The sequence below is a fragment of the Columba livia genome, chromosome 3, assembly GCF_036013475.1.
Source record: "Columba livia isolate bColLiv1 breed racing homer chromosome 3, bColLiv1.pat.W.v2, whole genome shotgun sequence".
Taxonomy (NCBI): domain Eukaryota; kingdom Metazoa; phylum Chordata; class Aves; order Columbiformes; family Columbidae; genus Columba; species Columba livia.
Genome location: NC_088604.1, coordinates 64,183,274 through 64,200,028, shown reverse-complemented (window position 1 = coordinate 64,200,028; position 16,755 = coordinate 64,183,274). Strand labels below are relative to the sequence as shown.

The 16,755-nt window shown below is 41.6% G+C and overlaps 1 protein-coding gene across 4 annotated transcripts in view; it reads left to right on the top strand.

The window, feature by feature from the left end:
- The window catches only part of SYNJ2 (synaptojanin 2), a 69,413-nt gene that overhangs the window by 28,327 nt on the left and 24,331 nt on the right, over positions 1-16,755 (top strand). For 3 of the 4 annotated variants that reach the window (XM_065057293.1, XM_065057292.1, XM_065057294.1), the window contains exons 5-12: positions 2,439-2,522; positions 4,342-4,403; positions 8,901-8,997; positions 12,221-12,393; positions 12,802-12,883; positions 13,118-13,267; positions 13,365-13,530; positions 14,812-15,003. In XM_065057293.1, coding sequence (XP_064913365.1) covers positions 2,439-2,522; positions 4,342-4,403; positions 8,901-8,997; positions 12,221-12,393; positions 12,802-12,883; positions 13,118-13,267; positions 13,365-13,530; positions 14,812-15,003 — 1,006 coding nt within the window. Of the gene's footprint in view, positions 1-2,059; positions 2,211-2,438; positions 2,523-4,341; positions 4,404-8,900; positions 8,998-12,220; positions 12,394-12,801; positions 12,884-13,117; positions 13,268-13,364; positions 13,531-14,811; positions 15,004-16,755 lie in introns of those variants that run through there. The other variant, XM_065057295.1, reaches the window with a different exon arrangement.

The following is a 16,755-nucleotide window of genomic DNA, read 5'->3' as shown; positions in this document are numbered from 1 at the left end:
TGGACAGCTTAATAGAGCAGAAAACAGAAGAGGTAATGGATGAAAACCAGTTAACAGAAAATGTGAGTGATAGTAGTAACAAACATCAGTTAACTCTTTCCGTGTTGAATCACTAGTAAGTAGAAATATGAGCACCTGTTAATGAAGAAAGGCAGAAATGTTTGGTCAGGTTTTTTTTCTTCTGCATTTGACATAAAGAAGGCAGGTTATATATTCACAGTCTGTAATGGTGAAGAAATACTTTCCATTTAAACTGTAGCTCAGGAAGATGTTAAACTGCAGGTATTAAAATCAGAGTTACTATATTTTAATCAGTAGATCTAGAGAATTTGCAGCTGGGACTTTTAAAAGAGCTGGCTGAAGAGATACTTCAGCTCTCAATTTTTCAGTTAGTTGTGGAAACAGCATGTTCTAGAAGATTGTGAAGAAAACTGATCCTCTGTAACAAGCTGTTTGAGTGGCCAAATTGTAGTTCATGTGAAGCTTTGTCTGTAATCGTCATCATTAGATGTTTCATTTCAACTCACTCATTGCATCACTAAGGTGATGACTTCTGTCAGATTTTGAAGGGAGACAGTCCTGACTCTTTTATTTTTGCGTAGGCTCAGGACCTGATCATCATCATTTAGTATGAGTCAGGATAATGCTGGGACTGTCAGTGGAGCTACACAATTTGCTTTACCTTAGAACTTGCTCCTTTGAGTCCATGAGTGTGAGTGAAAAGGTGATTCAGTGTTTAGAAGTCACTGACTTATCTTGGTGCAACCTGTCTCAGTGAGGGTGTGGTAAAGATGAAGAAGGTGGGCCTGTTCACCCTTCCTCGAGTCCAAGGAGAGGCGCACCAGTATGTTGCCATGGTAATTAGCTCCTGCAGTCAAGTACTGGCCATGTTTAGAAAACTTTACTGAGAGAGGGTGTTCTAGAGCCACGTTACTCAAGCTGTTGGACAGACCTTGCGGTGAAGCTTCTCTGGGCAATCTCCTCTCTTGCAGGGGGTTGTGCTACAATGCGATGCAACAGAAGGAGGTTTCTTAATTCATTGATGTGAGGATAAAAACATCAAAACATGCTGTTTTGCACTACATCTGGGCTAGCCGTGGTTCTAACATAAACATTGTGTCCTTGACGAAGCCACTTAAGTCATCTTAGTTGTAAGTGCTCTGCAAAAATATTGTAAAGATTAGTTAGATAAAGCTGGTGACAAAATATTTAAATACCTACCTCTTATTCTTTTCACATATATAGCTCTAAAATTGGTACATTGCTAGTGATTATAAAGATGAGAGGTATGGAAGCACTTCCCATGAGCCACCCAGCCAGCACATCTAGTGGCAAATCGAAGAGCGCAAACCACATTAAAGCTGTAGAGTAACCCATTTTCATGTTCTTTTCTATTTTGGGAGCTACTAGCCAGCTGGCAGCAGTTGTGCTAACTGATACGATGTGCTTCGAGAAGCAGCTACCTGGATGACCTGGATACCATTCCTCCACAGGGCTGCAAGACTCATTGTCATGCATGAGATAACAGAGATGTGTATCATGTGTATCATGTATCCCCTGTGGAAAGCAGCCAGGATTCCACTGCTAAGTATAGGCCAGGGGAGTGAGCCAGGCTTTGCACAGTTGCTCTGTGGTCATACTGAGTCTGAAGATAGTACCTTTTGTGCAAAGTTAACACATGTAGCGCTTTGCTTGGGGGCTGGTGGAGGGGGAAGGCAGAGGGGGAAATTAGTCTTTGTACTATGCATAGATTTGACTCAGAATCAGATTGTTAGCAGTGATCATAATAACAAATATTAAGGGAGACTGAGGTCTGGTTAGGGAAGGAAATACGGGGAGTTTGGAGATTCTCACTATAAGCCTTCTGGAAAAGCACTAAATCACATGCTGTTCACTGTATCTTGGAATGGGAGTGGCTAAGCTGCTGGTTTCACTGAGATTTATTTGGATACTCTGACAAGGCACAACATGCAGTGAAATAAGAAATAGCAAATAAAGCAAGAGGTAAGCTTATCCTACACCTGACATTACCCATCATCAGTCACAAGGAGCAATGACATTTTGCACAGTTAAATTGTGTAAGAGAGACAGGGAGAGTATATGGCTGGTCTTCCTGAGTGTGTCCGCCAGTTGATCAAATTCATCGTCACAGTGGATGAAAGATTCCTTCCTTCTTGCCAGTGGTGGTGTTTTACATTTTCTTACTTCTGGTGAGTAGTGAATTGAATGTCCTGTGATTACATGAAAGCAAATACGTTGTGCTTTGTTCCACTGACTGTGAGACTATGGAAAAGTGGCTGAGCAGTAAGTGGATACAGTGAGATACATGGGTTACTTTTTTTACCCTTTGAGTTCAGTGTCTTAAACTGTCACCTAGTGAAGGGGTCACAGACTGATAGATCTAACTGCAAATTCCTTCCCTTGTTTTATTTTTGCAGACAATTTACTTGGATGATGATGTCTCTTCCTTTGTGCAGATCAGAGGTTCTGTTCCACTCTTTTGGGAGCAACCGGGGCTTCAGGTAAACAAATAATCAAAAAGACTACCTTGCATATCTCTCTTACTACTTATAATTTAGAAGTTACATAAAATGTAATTGTTTTCTAAAATTAGCTGCAAACTCATTCCATGAAAATGCTGGCTCTTTCATTTTAGGTTTACCTTGTGGGAAATTTTGTGTGTTTAGATAAATGGAACTAAACCAGGCAAATGGCTATAGTTAAATGAAGTTTAATCATGTGCCTCTGTAGGGAAATATTTGTAAGGAACTGTGTCCTGATGTCCTAAACTGAAGCTTACAGCAATATCTTTATGGCATTTTTACTTTGATTTGGAATAATCTTTCCTTCTGAAATGCCCAGTTGGTTTGATGATATTGACGTCCACAATAAAATTGGAGTATCTACGGATACCAGGAGCTCTATCGGAGCACGTTACCTTGAAACAAAATATCATGTCTGGATAGCGTGTTTGCTAGATTTCAGTCAAAAGAGCGATGATAATCTAATCTGATCTTCTCCTAGGCAGAGATGTAGGGTTTCATGAGGAGATTATTGCATCAAGCCTAGTGGGTTATATACTGTCTCTATCTTACGGTTTATATACAGCTACAAGGTTAAATAAGAATCATCCTAGCACTCTTTGCGTTTTCTGAACGGAGGAATAAACAGCTGCAATGAGTATGCACATATATGCATGAATGTTAGTAGAGAGAATATGTATTATAACCGTTTTTTTCAGATTCTTAAAGATTATTTGATACTTTAAAATCATTGAATCAAGCACTTAGGTACCTTTCAGAACTACTGGATTTAGTGCAAAAGGAAGATGACTAAAGGATCTGTGTTGTCTGCTAGCACCATCCAGTGCAATACTTACTTCGTTTTATAAAGGAGTTCTGCCTGTAGAGTTGTGCGTATATCCTGTCCATGGTGTAGCTGTATCCAGCACTGTAGTTCTGTATGTTATGAAACCACAGAGCTCTTCCCCAAGTATTTTTGGGTAGTGAGTAGCATCTCTAGTTAAATAGAACTGGAAACTTTTCAGCAGGGACACAATCTGTTTTTTTTTCCTAATCTGGATTAGATTATGCATCTTTCATTTATGCTGGTGAATACTGATTAATTTTATTCCTTGGAAGTGAGTGTGCTGGCACTGGTATTAGAAAGAACTGCAGAAACCAACCTCATGAAAGAAGAGGATGAAGTACAGGAAACAGTGCACAATCCTATAAATAATTAGCAGGGTGTTTTTTGGAGAGGAAAAAGCTCTCTGCATACTGTAATAACAGTAGCTAGCATTCAAAAGCAGCTTAAGGCTACTGTTGTTGACATCTATATTAAAAGTCCTGTTAGGCTGATGGCACAGGATTTCACCCTTCGTGTTTTCAAAGGACTGTTCTGATGCTTTTTAGTTTCTCTAAATAATGAAAGATGAAATAACTCAGGACACACAACCCATGGAACTGGCGTAACTGCAGCCTTTTCTGCTGAGGGAAGGACAAGAAGAATGCTGGGCACACACTCCTGTGAGGCAGTGTGGGATATTTGCTAGAGGAAACTGGCCAAGGGATGTGCTTTGTTTGTCCATAAAAGGATGTGTAGGTATCCTTTTGCTTAATGATAATCATGTTTTCACTTGTAATTGTAAATGTTGTTGTCTAATAAAATCTGTGGCTTTTGCATTAAGGATTTTATGTGTGTGGGTGCATGGAGTCTGTTAGAGGTGTCTGGTGCTGTTAGATGTTTTTCTCTGAAGGAAAAAGGGAGACATCTAGTGATTTAGAACTCTAGCATTTAAAGAATTTATTTCTGTCTTCTCTTTCCAATGTTTTATTTTAGGTGGGTTCTTATCATCTAAGGCTTAACAGAGGTCTGGAAGCTAATGCTCCTGCCTTTGACAGGTAGGCTTCATTCAACTTTGTCAATAACGCAGCAGCCTTGCATTTAACCAAGGTTGCACAACTTTATGCCTTCCTAGTGAATTCTGAGAGATGCGAAGCACCACCGCACCAAACCGCTAGGTGCGGTGGGAGTATTAAGTGGGTTTGCTTTATTTATTCACTTATTTTTTTGCATTTTCCTTTCTGTAGTCAATGGTAATTGAATTATTTTGGTATCCTGGCTTGTTTCTAAAAAACCTAACAAATACTGAGTGTTATGCAAAAGGAAAGTCTGTGTAACCTTTTGTGAGCCAACGAATGTGAATTTACATTTAAGATGCACAGAGCATGTGTTCTTTATCATTGTAACCCAGGTAATTAAAAAGTAAAACACTGCTTCCTCTCCAATCCAGATTTTTTTTTCCTCATTGTTCTACTGCTATACAGAAATAAGTGTCTTATTCTATGATCAGTGTTGTATGATGCTGTCATGCTGATGCTTTTCTGCTTTAACTTAAGACTGGCTTGTAAACATTTTTAAACCATTAATACTCTGCTTGTCAGTTGGAAGCTGTAAAAAAAGCCACACATTAGCTTGATTCCTTTGAACATTTGAATATGAAGTGCTGTCCTTTAAGGGCAAACTCCCATGGGAACGTTGTATGAAAAGCACATGAGGGATTTGGCCTGTGAGACATTTTCAACTTGTAAGTGCCAGGCCGTGTGATTAATTTCTGTTTTGATTTGGTTTTGGACAATCAGAGTGTATGTTGATTCTGGGTAGGGCCTGTTAATTCCTTGGTTTCATTTACTGCAAATGTTAGCAAACATGGCATTAGTGACCGTTAGTAGTTTTGCAGCACTGAAGACTCCAAATAGGGATTAGAATCTGAAAAGGACTATGTACCATTTGTAGTCCCTGCTCCAAAGGGTCCTAACCTACATTCTCCAAGCTTTTTAAGGCTCTTAAATCCTACTGACTTCAAATGCCTTTGAGGGCCATGGTCTCTTGGTCATCTGGTGCCATGGTAACTTGCCCTGCCAGTGTCCCTGAAGCTCCATGTTGGAGGTTTGCATTCTGCAGCAGAGATAATCTATATAAGAAGACAATAATTTATTCAGCATCCTCTTGTGTTGCCTGAGAAATTGAGAGTACCTCAACAAGGAACAACTCCGTAAGACCATTTAGTTCAGAGACTCTTTTCTGTCTGACTGATGAAACTGATAGTTTTCTTGTAAGAAACATGAACATGAGGATCAACCTGCACTATTCCTTCTTTCCCTTGTGCACAGTAAAGCCTTTATGTTAGATGAAGTTAGGGATCTCTCTACTTACAGATCTGCAAAAGACAGTCCTTTGAAAATGGGCAAGGAATAAGCGATTGCTTATATGGAAAGACACTGAAACTTAACAACCTGCTATCCCAGAATCACAGAATCGACTGGGTTGGAAAAGACCTCAGAGATCATCGAGTCCAACCCTTGGTCCAACTCTAGCCCGTTTACTAGATCATGGCACTAAGTGCCATGTCCAATCTCAGTTTAAAAACCTCTAGGGACGGCGAGTCCACCACCTCCCTGGGCAGGCCATTCCAATGCCTGACCACTCTCTCTGTAAAGAATTTCTTTCTAATATCCAGCCTAAATTTCCCCTGGCAGAGTTTAATCCCATGCCCCCTTGTCCTATTGCTAACTGCCTGGGAGAAGAGACCAATCCCCACCTGGCTATAACTTCCCTTCAGGTAGTTATAGAGAGTGATGAGGTCACCTCCAAGCCTCCTCTTCTCAAGACTAAACAACCCCAGCTCCCTCAGCCTCTCCTCGTAGGTCTTATGTTCAAGTCCCTTCACCAGTCGTGTTGCTCTTCTCTGGACCCGCTCCAGCACTTTAATGTCTTTCCTGAACTGAGGGGCCCAGAACTGAACACAATACTCCAGGTGTGGCCTCACCAATGCAGAGTACAGGGGAAGGATCACTTCCCTTGTCCTGCTGACCACGCTGTTTTTGATACAGGACAGGATACCGTTGGCCTTCTTGGCCACCTGGGCACACTGTTGGCTCATGTTGAGCTTCCTGTCAATTAGTACCCCCAGGTCCCTTTCTGTCTGACTGCTCTCCAGCCACTCTGCGCCCAGCCTGTAGCGCTGCAGGGGGTTGTTGTGACCAAAGTGCAGCACCCGGCATTTGGCCTTATTGAACTTCATCCCATTGGAATCAGCCCATTTTTCCAGTCTATCCAGATCCCTCTGCAGAGCCCTCCTGCCTTCCAGCAGGTCGACACTCCCTCCCAGCTTGGTGTCATCAGCAAATTTGCTGATGATGGTCTCAATCCCCTCATCTAAATCGTCAATAAAGATGTTAAACAGGACTGGACCCAACACTGACCCCTGGGGAACACCACTAGTGACTGGCCGCCAGCTGGGTGCAGCCCCATTCACCAGCACTCTCTGGGCCCGGCCCTCCAGCCAGTTCTTAACCCAGCGTAGAGTACACTTGTCCAAGCCATGGGCTACCAGCTTTTGCAAGAGTATATTATGGGAGACAGTGTCAAAGGCCTTGCTGAAGTCCAGATAGACCACATCCACGGCTTTCCCCTCATCCACCAGGTGAGTCACCTGATCATAAAAGGAGATCAGGTTGGTCAGACAGGACCTGCCCCTCCTAAACCCATGCTGGCTGGGTCTGATCCCTTGTCCATCCTGAAGGTGCTGTGTGATTCCATTCAGGATGATCTGCTCCATAACCCTGCCAGGCACCGAGGTCAGGCTGACAGGCCTGTAGTTAGTTGCCAGGGTCAGCTCTGCAGCCCTTTTTGTGGACTGGGGTAACGTTGGCCAATTTCCAATCATATGGGACCTCCCCAGTGAGCCAGGACTGTTGGAAGATGATGGAGAGCGGCTTGGCAAGTTCTTCTGCTAGCTCCCTCATCACCCTAGGATGGATCCCATCTGGTCCCATAGACTTGTGAGGATCCAGATGGCTCAGTAAATCACCAACTATTTCCTCCTGGAATACAAGGGGCCTATTTGGCTTCCTATCTCTGTCAACCATCTCCAGAGATGAGTTGTCCTGAGGGCCACCTGTCTTACTGGTAAAAACTGAGTGTTAGAGTAGATTTAGCCTGTTACATTTTTCCCATCTGATAGGTTAACATGTTGAGAAGGAACTGTGAGAAGTGAATGAAAAGTGATCTTGTTAGTGGATCTTTTACATACCCTCCCCCTGAGAAATCCTCAGGGAGCTTTGCTTACAGTGCTCTAGCAGGTGACCTGAGCTTCAGCAGTTTTACTGTAAAGAAGCAACATTGGCAGAGAAGTAGGATCTTGATTCTGGGATCAGTGGGGTACAAATGTATGGGAAGAGCTGGTGCACAAAGAACTAGTTGCAAAATCGTGAGCATAAATAGCACCAGAAAATATAAGTAGCCATGTTTCTTAAAGGTTGTGCTGACCACTTTTTCTTTTCTCCTCTTCCATTGTTTTCTTTGTGGTTTATTTCTGGTTATAGGATGTAAAGGTGCATGCTGGAAGATGTGTTCATGCTGTTTTTCTGACATTTTGATGTTGCATGTCTCTTTGCAGTATGTAATAGCGTTTCATTTGTGTATTTGTTTTATTTTTTCCTGCCTATTTCTATCCAGCTTCCTCCTAAGTACTACTACAATGTTGTTAGTACATGGTGGAAGACGGTTTTAAGATCTAATTGTTTCCTGATGAGCCAGCACAGCTCCTGTAGCACATGCATGCCAACTTGAAGAACAGTTACTGAGGGGAGAATGGATGCTTCTGCATCTGGCTAAAAGCTCTTGACTTGAGGGTCCCTAAATGTCAGGCTTTGAAAGGCTGGGGATATATGCCAAAAATATACCACTTTATATTGTTCTATTCTGCATTTTTCCTGAAGAATCTGGGCCAGGCCATTTGGCTAAAAGGAACTTTGGTCTGATCCAGCACAGCAGTTCTTATGATTACTAACCTTCCTGCTTATATTTAATTGAGAGTGAATGTCTCAGTGTTGCAGTAACTCAGAGATGTTTGTGGCCTGAGATGTGTGTTTGTACCTCTCTGGCCTTGGTATGGGGGTTGTGGGCCCCATTGCTGCTGCTGATTCTTTGTAGGTTCAGCCTTGCAAAATGCTGAGCAATTCCAGTTGAAGCGTAATACGCTTTCTTCTCTTCTTGTCTTTCCTATGTAGTTCCCAGGCTGACAGCCAAGAAGTGGGGATGTACAAAGGGCAATACCAAAGCTGATAGTGACATGAAAGATATGGGGCCTGTTTCCTAATATGCTTCTGTCTTTAAGTTCAGTACAAAATCCTGTGTCCTTTAATGGCGTACTTTCATCATTTGTGCTATTTAATAATTGATTGCAAGGAAACTGAGGAGGATGTCTGTAGCTGCTGTGGCTGAAACTCTCTGCTGGATGGAACAACCAGTGGTCTCTGCTTCTGTATTTTGAAAAAAAGTAGTAGGAAACATAACATGCTTTTGTTTAGTACTTATGGTTACTTTTGCTGCAGGCATATGATGCTTCTGAAGGAGCAGTATGGAAAACAAGTGATTGTTAACCTGTTGGGAAGCAGAGGAGGGGAAGAGGTGCTCAACAGAGCTTTTAAGGTAAAAGCAAAGTTTTTTTCTTTTTCTTTTTAACTGCTGATTTCCCCCGAGCCTCCATGTTCTTTTGTTTCCTTCTGGCCCAGTAGCTGGTGAACACTATATTTTAAGAAATTACGTTATCTCTTTACTAGATGTTACATACTGAGAGAATGGTGCTTCTGAGTCTCATGGCTTAATTTCCAGCACTGCCTTCCTGTTTATTTCTTCACACATTATGCACATTTAACCAGACTTTTTAAAAAATAGCCCTAATTCTCATAAGAGTAGTCCACCTTTGAAAACATGAATCGTCATGATTTCTATTATAGCCACCTATGCGGTCAGGTGCCTCATTGGATTGCCACAACTGTTTGGGGGCCAGACCCTGGCTCACTGAGGATCTTGCAAGCTGTCTTGCTCTGACTGCAATGGGAAATAGCTCTTCTGCACTGACCGTGATGGGAACTGGCTGCCTGAGCACTGGTTGACAGCCTGGTGTATGAAGAGAGAGGTTTTCCTGGCCCCTGCGTGTCCCTAGGCACAACTAATACCTGAAAGCATCTGGGTTGTGCTTCCAGGATGGAATTAAAGCTGCACTGAGTTCTAGTACGGTATTCTCATGGCCAGATTTCCAAAACCAATGCATATTTGAAGCTGCAGGTTGGCACTGGTGGGGTTTGCAGCAGTGCGCAGCTGCCTGAGCCTGGCTGGAGGCTGATGGAATCTTCCCCCTAAGAGCCTGTTGCTTTAGAAATCTGGCGTAGGTACTTTGGGATATGTCTTCCCAAGAACAGTCTGAAGAATGGTTTAAGTACACACCCGTAGTGTGTTAGGTATCTGTCATTGGTAAAGAATGATACAACAGTTCGGAGTTCAAATGTTTACTGTGTGAAACTAAGCAAAATGAAAATTGTAATTAAATAATAGTTCCTGATTTGTTTCCCTCTCTCTTGGAATAATGTACTCGAGACAAGGAGTGTCTTGAGGTTTTGGCTGTTTTTCTCTGTGACCATTTCCTCCTCCTCCAAAAGGGTGGGCGAGGGGGGCTATCAGCTTCCTCAGTGGAAAGTGAAAGTCTCACCCTGGACAGAATGTGGCCAAAGAAAGTGATTATGACTTAAGTTTGCAAGGCAATGAGGAAGCTACAGGAGTGAAGTCTATTAATAGCTTCTGTTTTCAGCCTCTTACTGAACTTCTGCATGACACAGATAAGCCTGTATAATCTCTCTGATTTCCCTGTCTTTAAAATAGTTTTTATGGTTTATTTAAAAAAAAAAAAAAAAAAAAAAAAAACCATTGAAATTTTTGGGTAAGAGATGATTGCTTGCAAAGTGCTCACATAACTTAGGAGGGTACGAATCTGGCTTTTCTTGTTACTTTAATACTGATATTTTATCAAACGCTCATGTTCTTGAAGACAGTGTTCTGGCCAGTACTGTACAAATAGAGATTAAGTCAGAAATGGTGCATCTCTAGAATAAAGACTTTGCATTCATTCATTTATTATAAAGAAAGATCTGTTTTAATTGTTAAACTTTAATGATGTTTAAAGAGAAATAAATTATGAAGGCACTTCGTGAGCTGAAAGAATTGAAACTGACAGCACCAGAAACTGAAGTTTTGTACCCATCCAAAACAAACACCTCTTGGTCTTTTCTTTACTTTTTTGTTTTAATAAATGGATGTTTGGAAAGAATAGATAATTAATTCTTACTTTGATTAATTTAAAGAGCTTAAATTAAAAAGAAGGTAGTTCATAGGGAATTATTAGAAATGAAAACTTTTCTCCTTTTCTGTCATTAGTTTATATCTTTGTTTCTCCATCTTCCTTTCTTTGTATTCCTTCCTTCCTTTTTCCAAACTCTTCCTGCAATCTTAGTATTTCTTACAAGAGTTGGTTCAAAATATTATTGTAACTGCTGCTGCAGGGTTTCCTTGATCAGCATGTCACTGCTACCATTTGTTTATGCAATGGGAAGAAATGAAAAATTATAAATGACCAACTTACCTTCAACCTGAATCAGCTGTTACCAGATCAGAAATCAATACTGTTCTCAGTAATGCTGTTCCTCTCATAAGCATCCCTTACAACAGATGTAATTATGTTTACAGTAAAAGCAATACTCTAGTGTAGAGTTACAAATACTCTGACAATTATTTACACTGAGGCAGTGGGTAAATATCATCCTCAATTGCATTACTAGTGCCAGCAGCTGTAAAGGCAAGTTGAGGTGTCGCCAACAGAGGAGCAGATACCAAGTGTTTTGGCTTTTCTAACAGCATAGTGAATCTCTCTCCAACCACCATGCAGCACCTTTTAAATTTGTTTCTGTGAGGAAGGCTTAATGGCTTACTTGATACAATTATACTGGTATAACTGCTGCATGTACACTTCTAATGTAATATTAGAATTGTTTTGTTCAGTTTGTGTCACAATCCAAGTGGGGTAAAGTGTCCGTCTCTTGAGAGGAAAATGTGCAGGAGGGAAGGGAATACACAGAAGCTCACATAGTCAGAACTAATATAACAGTTTTCTCTGTCTTTGTTGTGGAGAGCAGGAGGTATTATTGTCATATCTATTACAGACATCTTAACAAAATTTGTGGTGGTTAGGGAAATGCATAGAAACTGGAGATGAAATAATTACGCTATTTGTGCCTCTTCTTTCACTTTCATCTTTTACCACAAACATTTCATAATATGTTTCCTGGGACATCATTTCGTTCTTACTTCCTCCCCAGGCACCCTCTACCTAAATTTAGGGCCACGTTTTTCCCATGTCTTGGCACTTCGGGAATGGTTAAAAAATGCACCCATGCACTTTTATGCTCCTGTACCTTAAACAGCTCTGGACACCGCTGCCATCAGGGTCCTGGTCCTGAGCCTGCCCAGAGCATCCCTGCTGCTGCACACCCTCAGGCACAGAGGCACAGCCCCAGCTGCAGGGCTGCCACTAGCCAAGGTGCACACAGCAGCAATTCTCAGCTATACTTTGCAGCTGCTGTTTGGGTTCTCTTGCAGAAATATTGGGGTCTAACAACTCAGTTTACTTTTGGAAAGGAAACAAATAGAGAACTTCAGTTGCTTTTTTTTCACGTTTGGCCTTTCAAAATTCCCTGTGAACTTCTCAATATTAAAAATATGATGAAGAGTCAAAGTTTAGTAATGCCAAAAACATGCTGGTATCAACCCTTACACTGTGGCTTGAGCATGATTTGTTTTCCTTCATTCTTGATCTAAACAGAAACTGCTATGGGCCTCTTCCCATGCAGCAGACACTCCCATGATAAACTTTGACTACCACCAATTTGCAAAAGGTGGGAAAACTGAGAAACTGGAAAATTTGCTGAGGCCTCAGCTGAAGTTGCACTGGGAAGACTTTGGAATCTTCACAAAGGGCGAGAATGTAAGTCCACGGTGAGTGTCCCTGCCCCTCTGTCCCAGCATAGCCAGGCACCACCAGTCTTGGCCTTCCCAGGTTGTTTGTTGTGTTGGGACCATGAGCATAAATGGCCACCTTGAAACAGAGTTTTGAGACAAAGTGTAGCTGTGATGTAAATAGATTATTTGACTTAACTGCATATTCATTGTTTGAAATCTGGAAAATTACCAGTGCATGGATTTGCTAATAGAGTTTTGCAGATGTAGTCAAGTAATTAGACATGCTAATGGAACACATTGTGCACAACGTGCTTGCACTGTCAAAATGTGTGTGGGTATATTCAGGCTGAACACTTGATGATCTTGTTCAATCAACTAATAATTAGATGTTATTTTAAAATATACCTTCTTTTTCCTCCCTTTTCTTGTGTTTGGTTACCAAAGTCTGCAGACAGGTACTTTTCGAATGAATTGTCTGGACTGCCTGGGTCGTACTAATAGCGTACAGTCCTTTGTTGCACTGGAGGTGAGTTTGTCACAGGACCTTTTGTGGATGCCTGCACTGCGTCTGTTGTCTGTTCCATGGGGCAGGCAGGAAAGAGGGCATAAGTGTCAATGATACAAGTCTGTCTTGTCAGCTCTATGATACAAAATGATGCTGGCTGGAATACTTAAACTGGGGCTAAAAAACAAAAACACATTTAAGAACAATGTTGGTTGTTTTTTTTTTTTTTCTTCTCTCCTTCTGCACCTAATCCAGATCCTGCTTGCTCAATTAGAGAGCCTTGGGTTGAACTCTAAATCTATAATTGAGCGATTTGTGGAATCCTACAAAGCAATGTGGAGTCTCAACGGTCATAATCTGAGCAGAGTATTTACTGGCAGTCGTGCCCTTGAGGGGAAGCACAAGGTAAAGAAAAATGGCAAAACTACTTATTCACAAATAAAGAAACATGTCTGATTTACTCTTTAGTGCCACCTGCACTGATGGTTCCTGTCTGATATAGGTTGGGAAACTCAAGGGTGGTGCCCGCTCTGTGTCTCGCACCATTCAGTCAAATTTTTTTGATGCAGTAAAGCAGGAAGCCATCGAGTTGCTGCTCATGGGTGACTTTTTCACTGAGGAATATGCAGACAAAGGCAAGATGCTCATGGACCACACTGCACTGCTGGGTAAGGCTGGTGTAAATACTTCACTTTTCTTTTGTGTCTGTTTTTAGCTGTCTGATACAAGCAACTGCACCCTTTTGAAAAAATCAATAAGGTACTTTTGCACAAATCTGTTGTTTAAAACACTGCTTTCAAATGACCAAAGCACAACTCTGTGTGTTTTAATTCCACTGTGCTTATTTCTTATATTTTGTTTTGGACTTCTGGGTATGTTTGTCTGCTGTTTGATGATGATCTACTCTGACAGTTTAGAGGAGTTGGACCAGAGGGAAAGATTTAGGGGGTTATATTCCCAGTCTGGTCCTGTCTAAGTTTGTCTTGAGGAAGTCTGTTGAACTCAGATTTTTTTGTCTCCTTATTTTTGACCTGCAGTTTGCACATGCTTTTAGCCATTTTGGCATTTGAAGCACATTAATGTTGTTATGCTGGTTCATTCTCTGCTTTACTCCAGGCCCTGACAGTCCACAACATATACACATTTGTTTGCACCCATCTGGAATAAACCAGCATAACTCTCTCAGAGAACATACTTGTGTGCAAAATATAGGATAATTGCACCCACAAGCAGTATCACATGGTCCGTTTGCTTCAGAGAACTACTGGATTTTAATAGGATATATGTGAACCCTTTGGTGCCACTTCAGTCCTGGGGTTGTTCCCTGGTGTGGACCACAAGGAAGATGCAGATAACATCTCTATGCCTGACTGCCAGTGCAAATCAGGTAGTTAAAAGATTAAGGTTAGCTCAGGTGCTCACATAAAAAGCCTGCACTGCTAATTTTCTGTACTCATCAAAAATAAATGAATATAATGGTTTCCTGTGAGGAGTTCTGACCAGGCTAGAGAACCACAACAGTGTTAGTTTTGGATGGGTTCGAGATTCTGTGCTGCTCTCTGCCTTTCCCCTCTACACTCTAAACTTTTTAAGGCTTCAATTTAAGTCATAACTTGCAACATGCTTGATTGCTGTAGCCTAAACTGCAAAGATGAAGGGAGGAAAAATAATTTATTTGCTTATTACTTGAAAAATTGCAGCAAAACGTATTCTGAAAGTGCATGACCAGCCATTCACAACCTTTCAAAAGGTTCCTGGTTTCTGGAAGAGAAATTGCTGACGTCACCCCCAGTTATCTTGTAGCTCATTGCCATTGCTTTTTTGTTGTTGCTGCTGGGGTAATGTAATTATTTCACAGTGACTGTGTGGCTGCTGCCTGTATGCTTTGTGTCCTTTTACAGCACATTCTTCTTTGACACACCGTCTTTCTGTCTCCCCTCTTCTATTAGTAACTCCAAGCATTTTGAAGGCCATGTCAGAGCGTCAGTTTGAATTCACAAGCTTCAAGCGTGTTCGTGTTGCCACGGGGACGTGGAACGTGAACGGAGGGAAGCAGTTTCGAAGTAACATCCTTGGTACCAGTGAGTTAACAGACTGGCTGCTGGATTCTCCCAAGCTCTCTGGAGTTTCTGAATTTCAGGGTAAGACTTTAAAAATGTGGAAGCAGTATTGCTGGCATCTCCAGGTGAGTTAGGACATAGGTTTGACCAGCCATTCCTTTCAAAGGCAGTGCATCTCAGGAGGCATTTTGTGTCAGTTCTCTGGGATGTATTCAGCCTCATGTAGGCTTGTGCTGCCTCCTCTCAGCAGTGCAGCGGTGCATGTGAAGGGCTCCTGACAGAGCAACTCATGCATCTGTGCCAGGTAACTCTGCCTTGAACCTTCAGCAGGTCAGAATTCAGAGGTCTTCTTTATGCCATCATGGGGTTTATCTGGCTGTTCTGCATCCCATATTTCATTTTATTCTTCAATATCTCTGTCCTTTTTTCTTCATTGTGAGTGAGAGCTACACGCTTAGGTGCCCTCAGGGTGTCTCCTTGGTCTTTACCTGGAGCTAAACTTATCTGTACAATCTAGACTCTGAGGTTGTCTGGAAATGTTACTATCAAACCCTTCAGACAAGAAGAGTTATATTATTACATTTGTTTGAGGCAATTTCCTTTCTTGAGAAGTACAGAAAGCTCTTGTGGCTTGCTTAAATTGGCTGCCAATTGCTTATTTACAGAACAAGGTCAGGTATTGCAATTGATTTACAGGTTTTATTAAGAAAATGAAAAGTGAATGTTCTGTCATTTTAAAATAGAGTTTGCAAAACTATGGCAAAGCCCATGCTTTTATTGTTATAGTGGAACATTTAGCTTCCTGCAGGCATCACAGGGATACACTAACTTTCAAGCTCAGGAATTCATTCCTCAAATCCTTGGCTACTTACATAAGTTGTGTCGTTTGAACCCATAGTGCTTGAGTGCATGGATATGTGATTGTGTGCAGACAACTGTACTCTGAACAGCTTGGGTGGGTGATTGGTCCAGTCTGTTTCAGAAACAGTTTAAATGTGTTAGCACATGACAGTTCCCATTAAATAAAAATTTGTTAAGAGCCTGTCATGTGCTAGCCTTGCCAGGCCTTGCCCTGAGAGAACTGGAGGAGCAGGACCAAGTGGTACAGGCAGTCATAACAGGATCGGTCTAAGCAGTTTCTGGAAGGGAGCTGAGCTATGTGAACGGGCAGAGCTGGGCTATGACCATGCATATGTCTGTTTGTGGTAATGTCAGTGCAGTGCCTATACCAATGGATAAGTGTTCAAAGACAAGTGTCCAAAATTATTAATGGGAAATACACGACAGTGCCTGCCGTATTAAGCCAGTGAAGGAGGCCAGCTGACATGTGCTAGTTTCACCTTTGTGTCTACAGGGAGTTGAGGCATATTTTACTTTTCTTTCCATTCTTACTTTCTAGAGGCAGGTCTGATTTGGGTTCCTGTGGTTGTCTACTATTTAAATCTTCATGTTTAATTATGTTACTGTTACCTTGGTTGTATGACAGTTAAAAAAATCCCTTTAGGCAATGGACAGACCTGATGGGTCAACAGATGTGCTTCCCACTATTGCCAGGTTAATATCCACATGTCTGGGCTAGGGAAGGGAGAGTTGCTGTGCTCTGGAGTGACCTAACCTAACCTTAAGTTAGACTCAGAAGAAATAATATAAGAAGAAACTTCAAAGGCTTCCTTAAATAAATAGATAAATTTACAAAGGCATTGAGAGGGAAAGGACATACTGGTGTGTGGACGGTGAGTTCAGTTACATAGCAATTAGTGTCAAAAAAAGAAAACAAAAAGGAGAAGCATGTTGGGTAAAATGGCAAGAGGGTAAAAGATGGTGGGTAGTGAA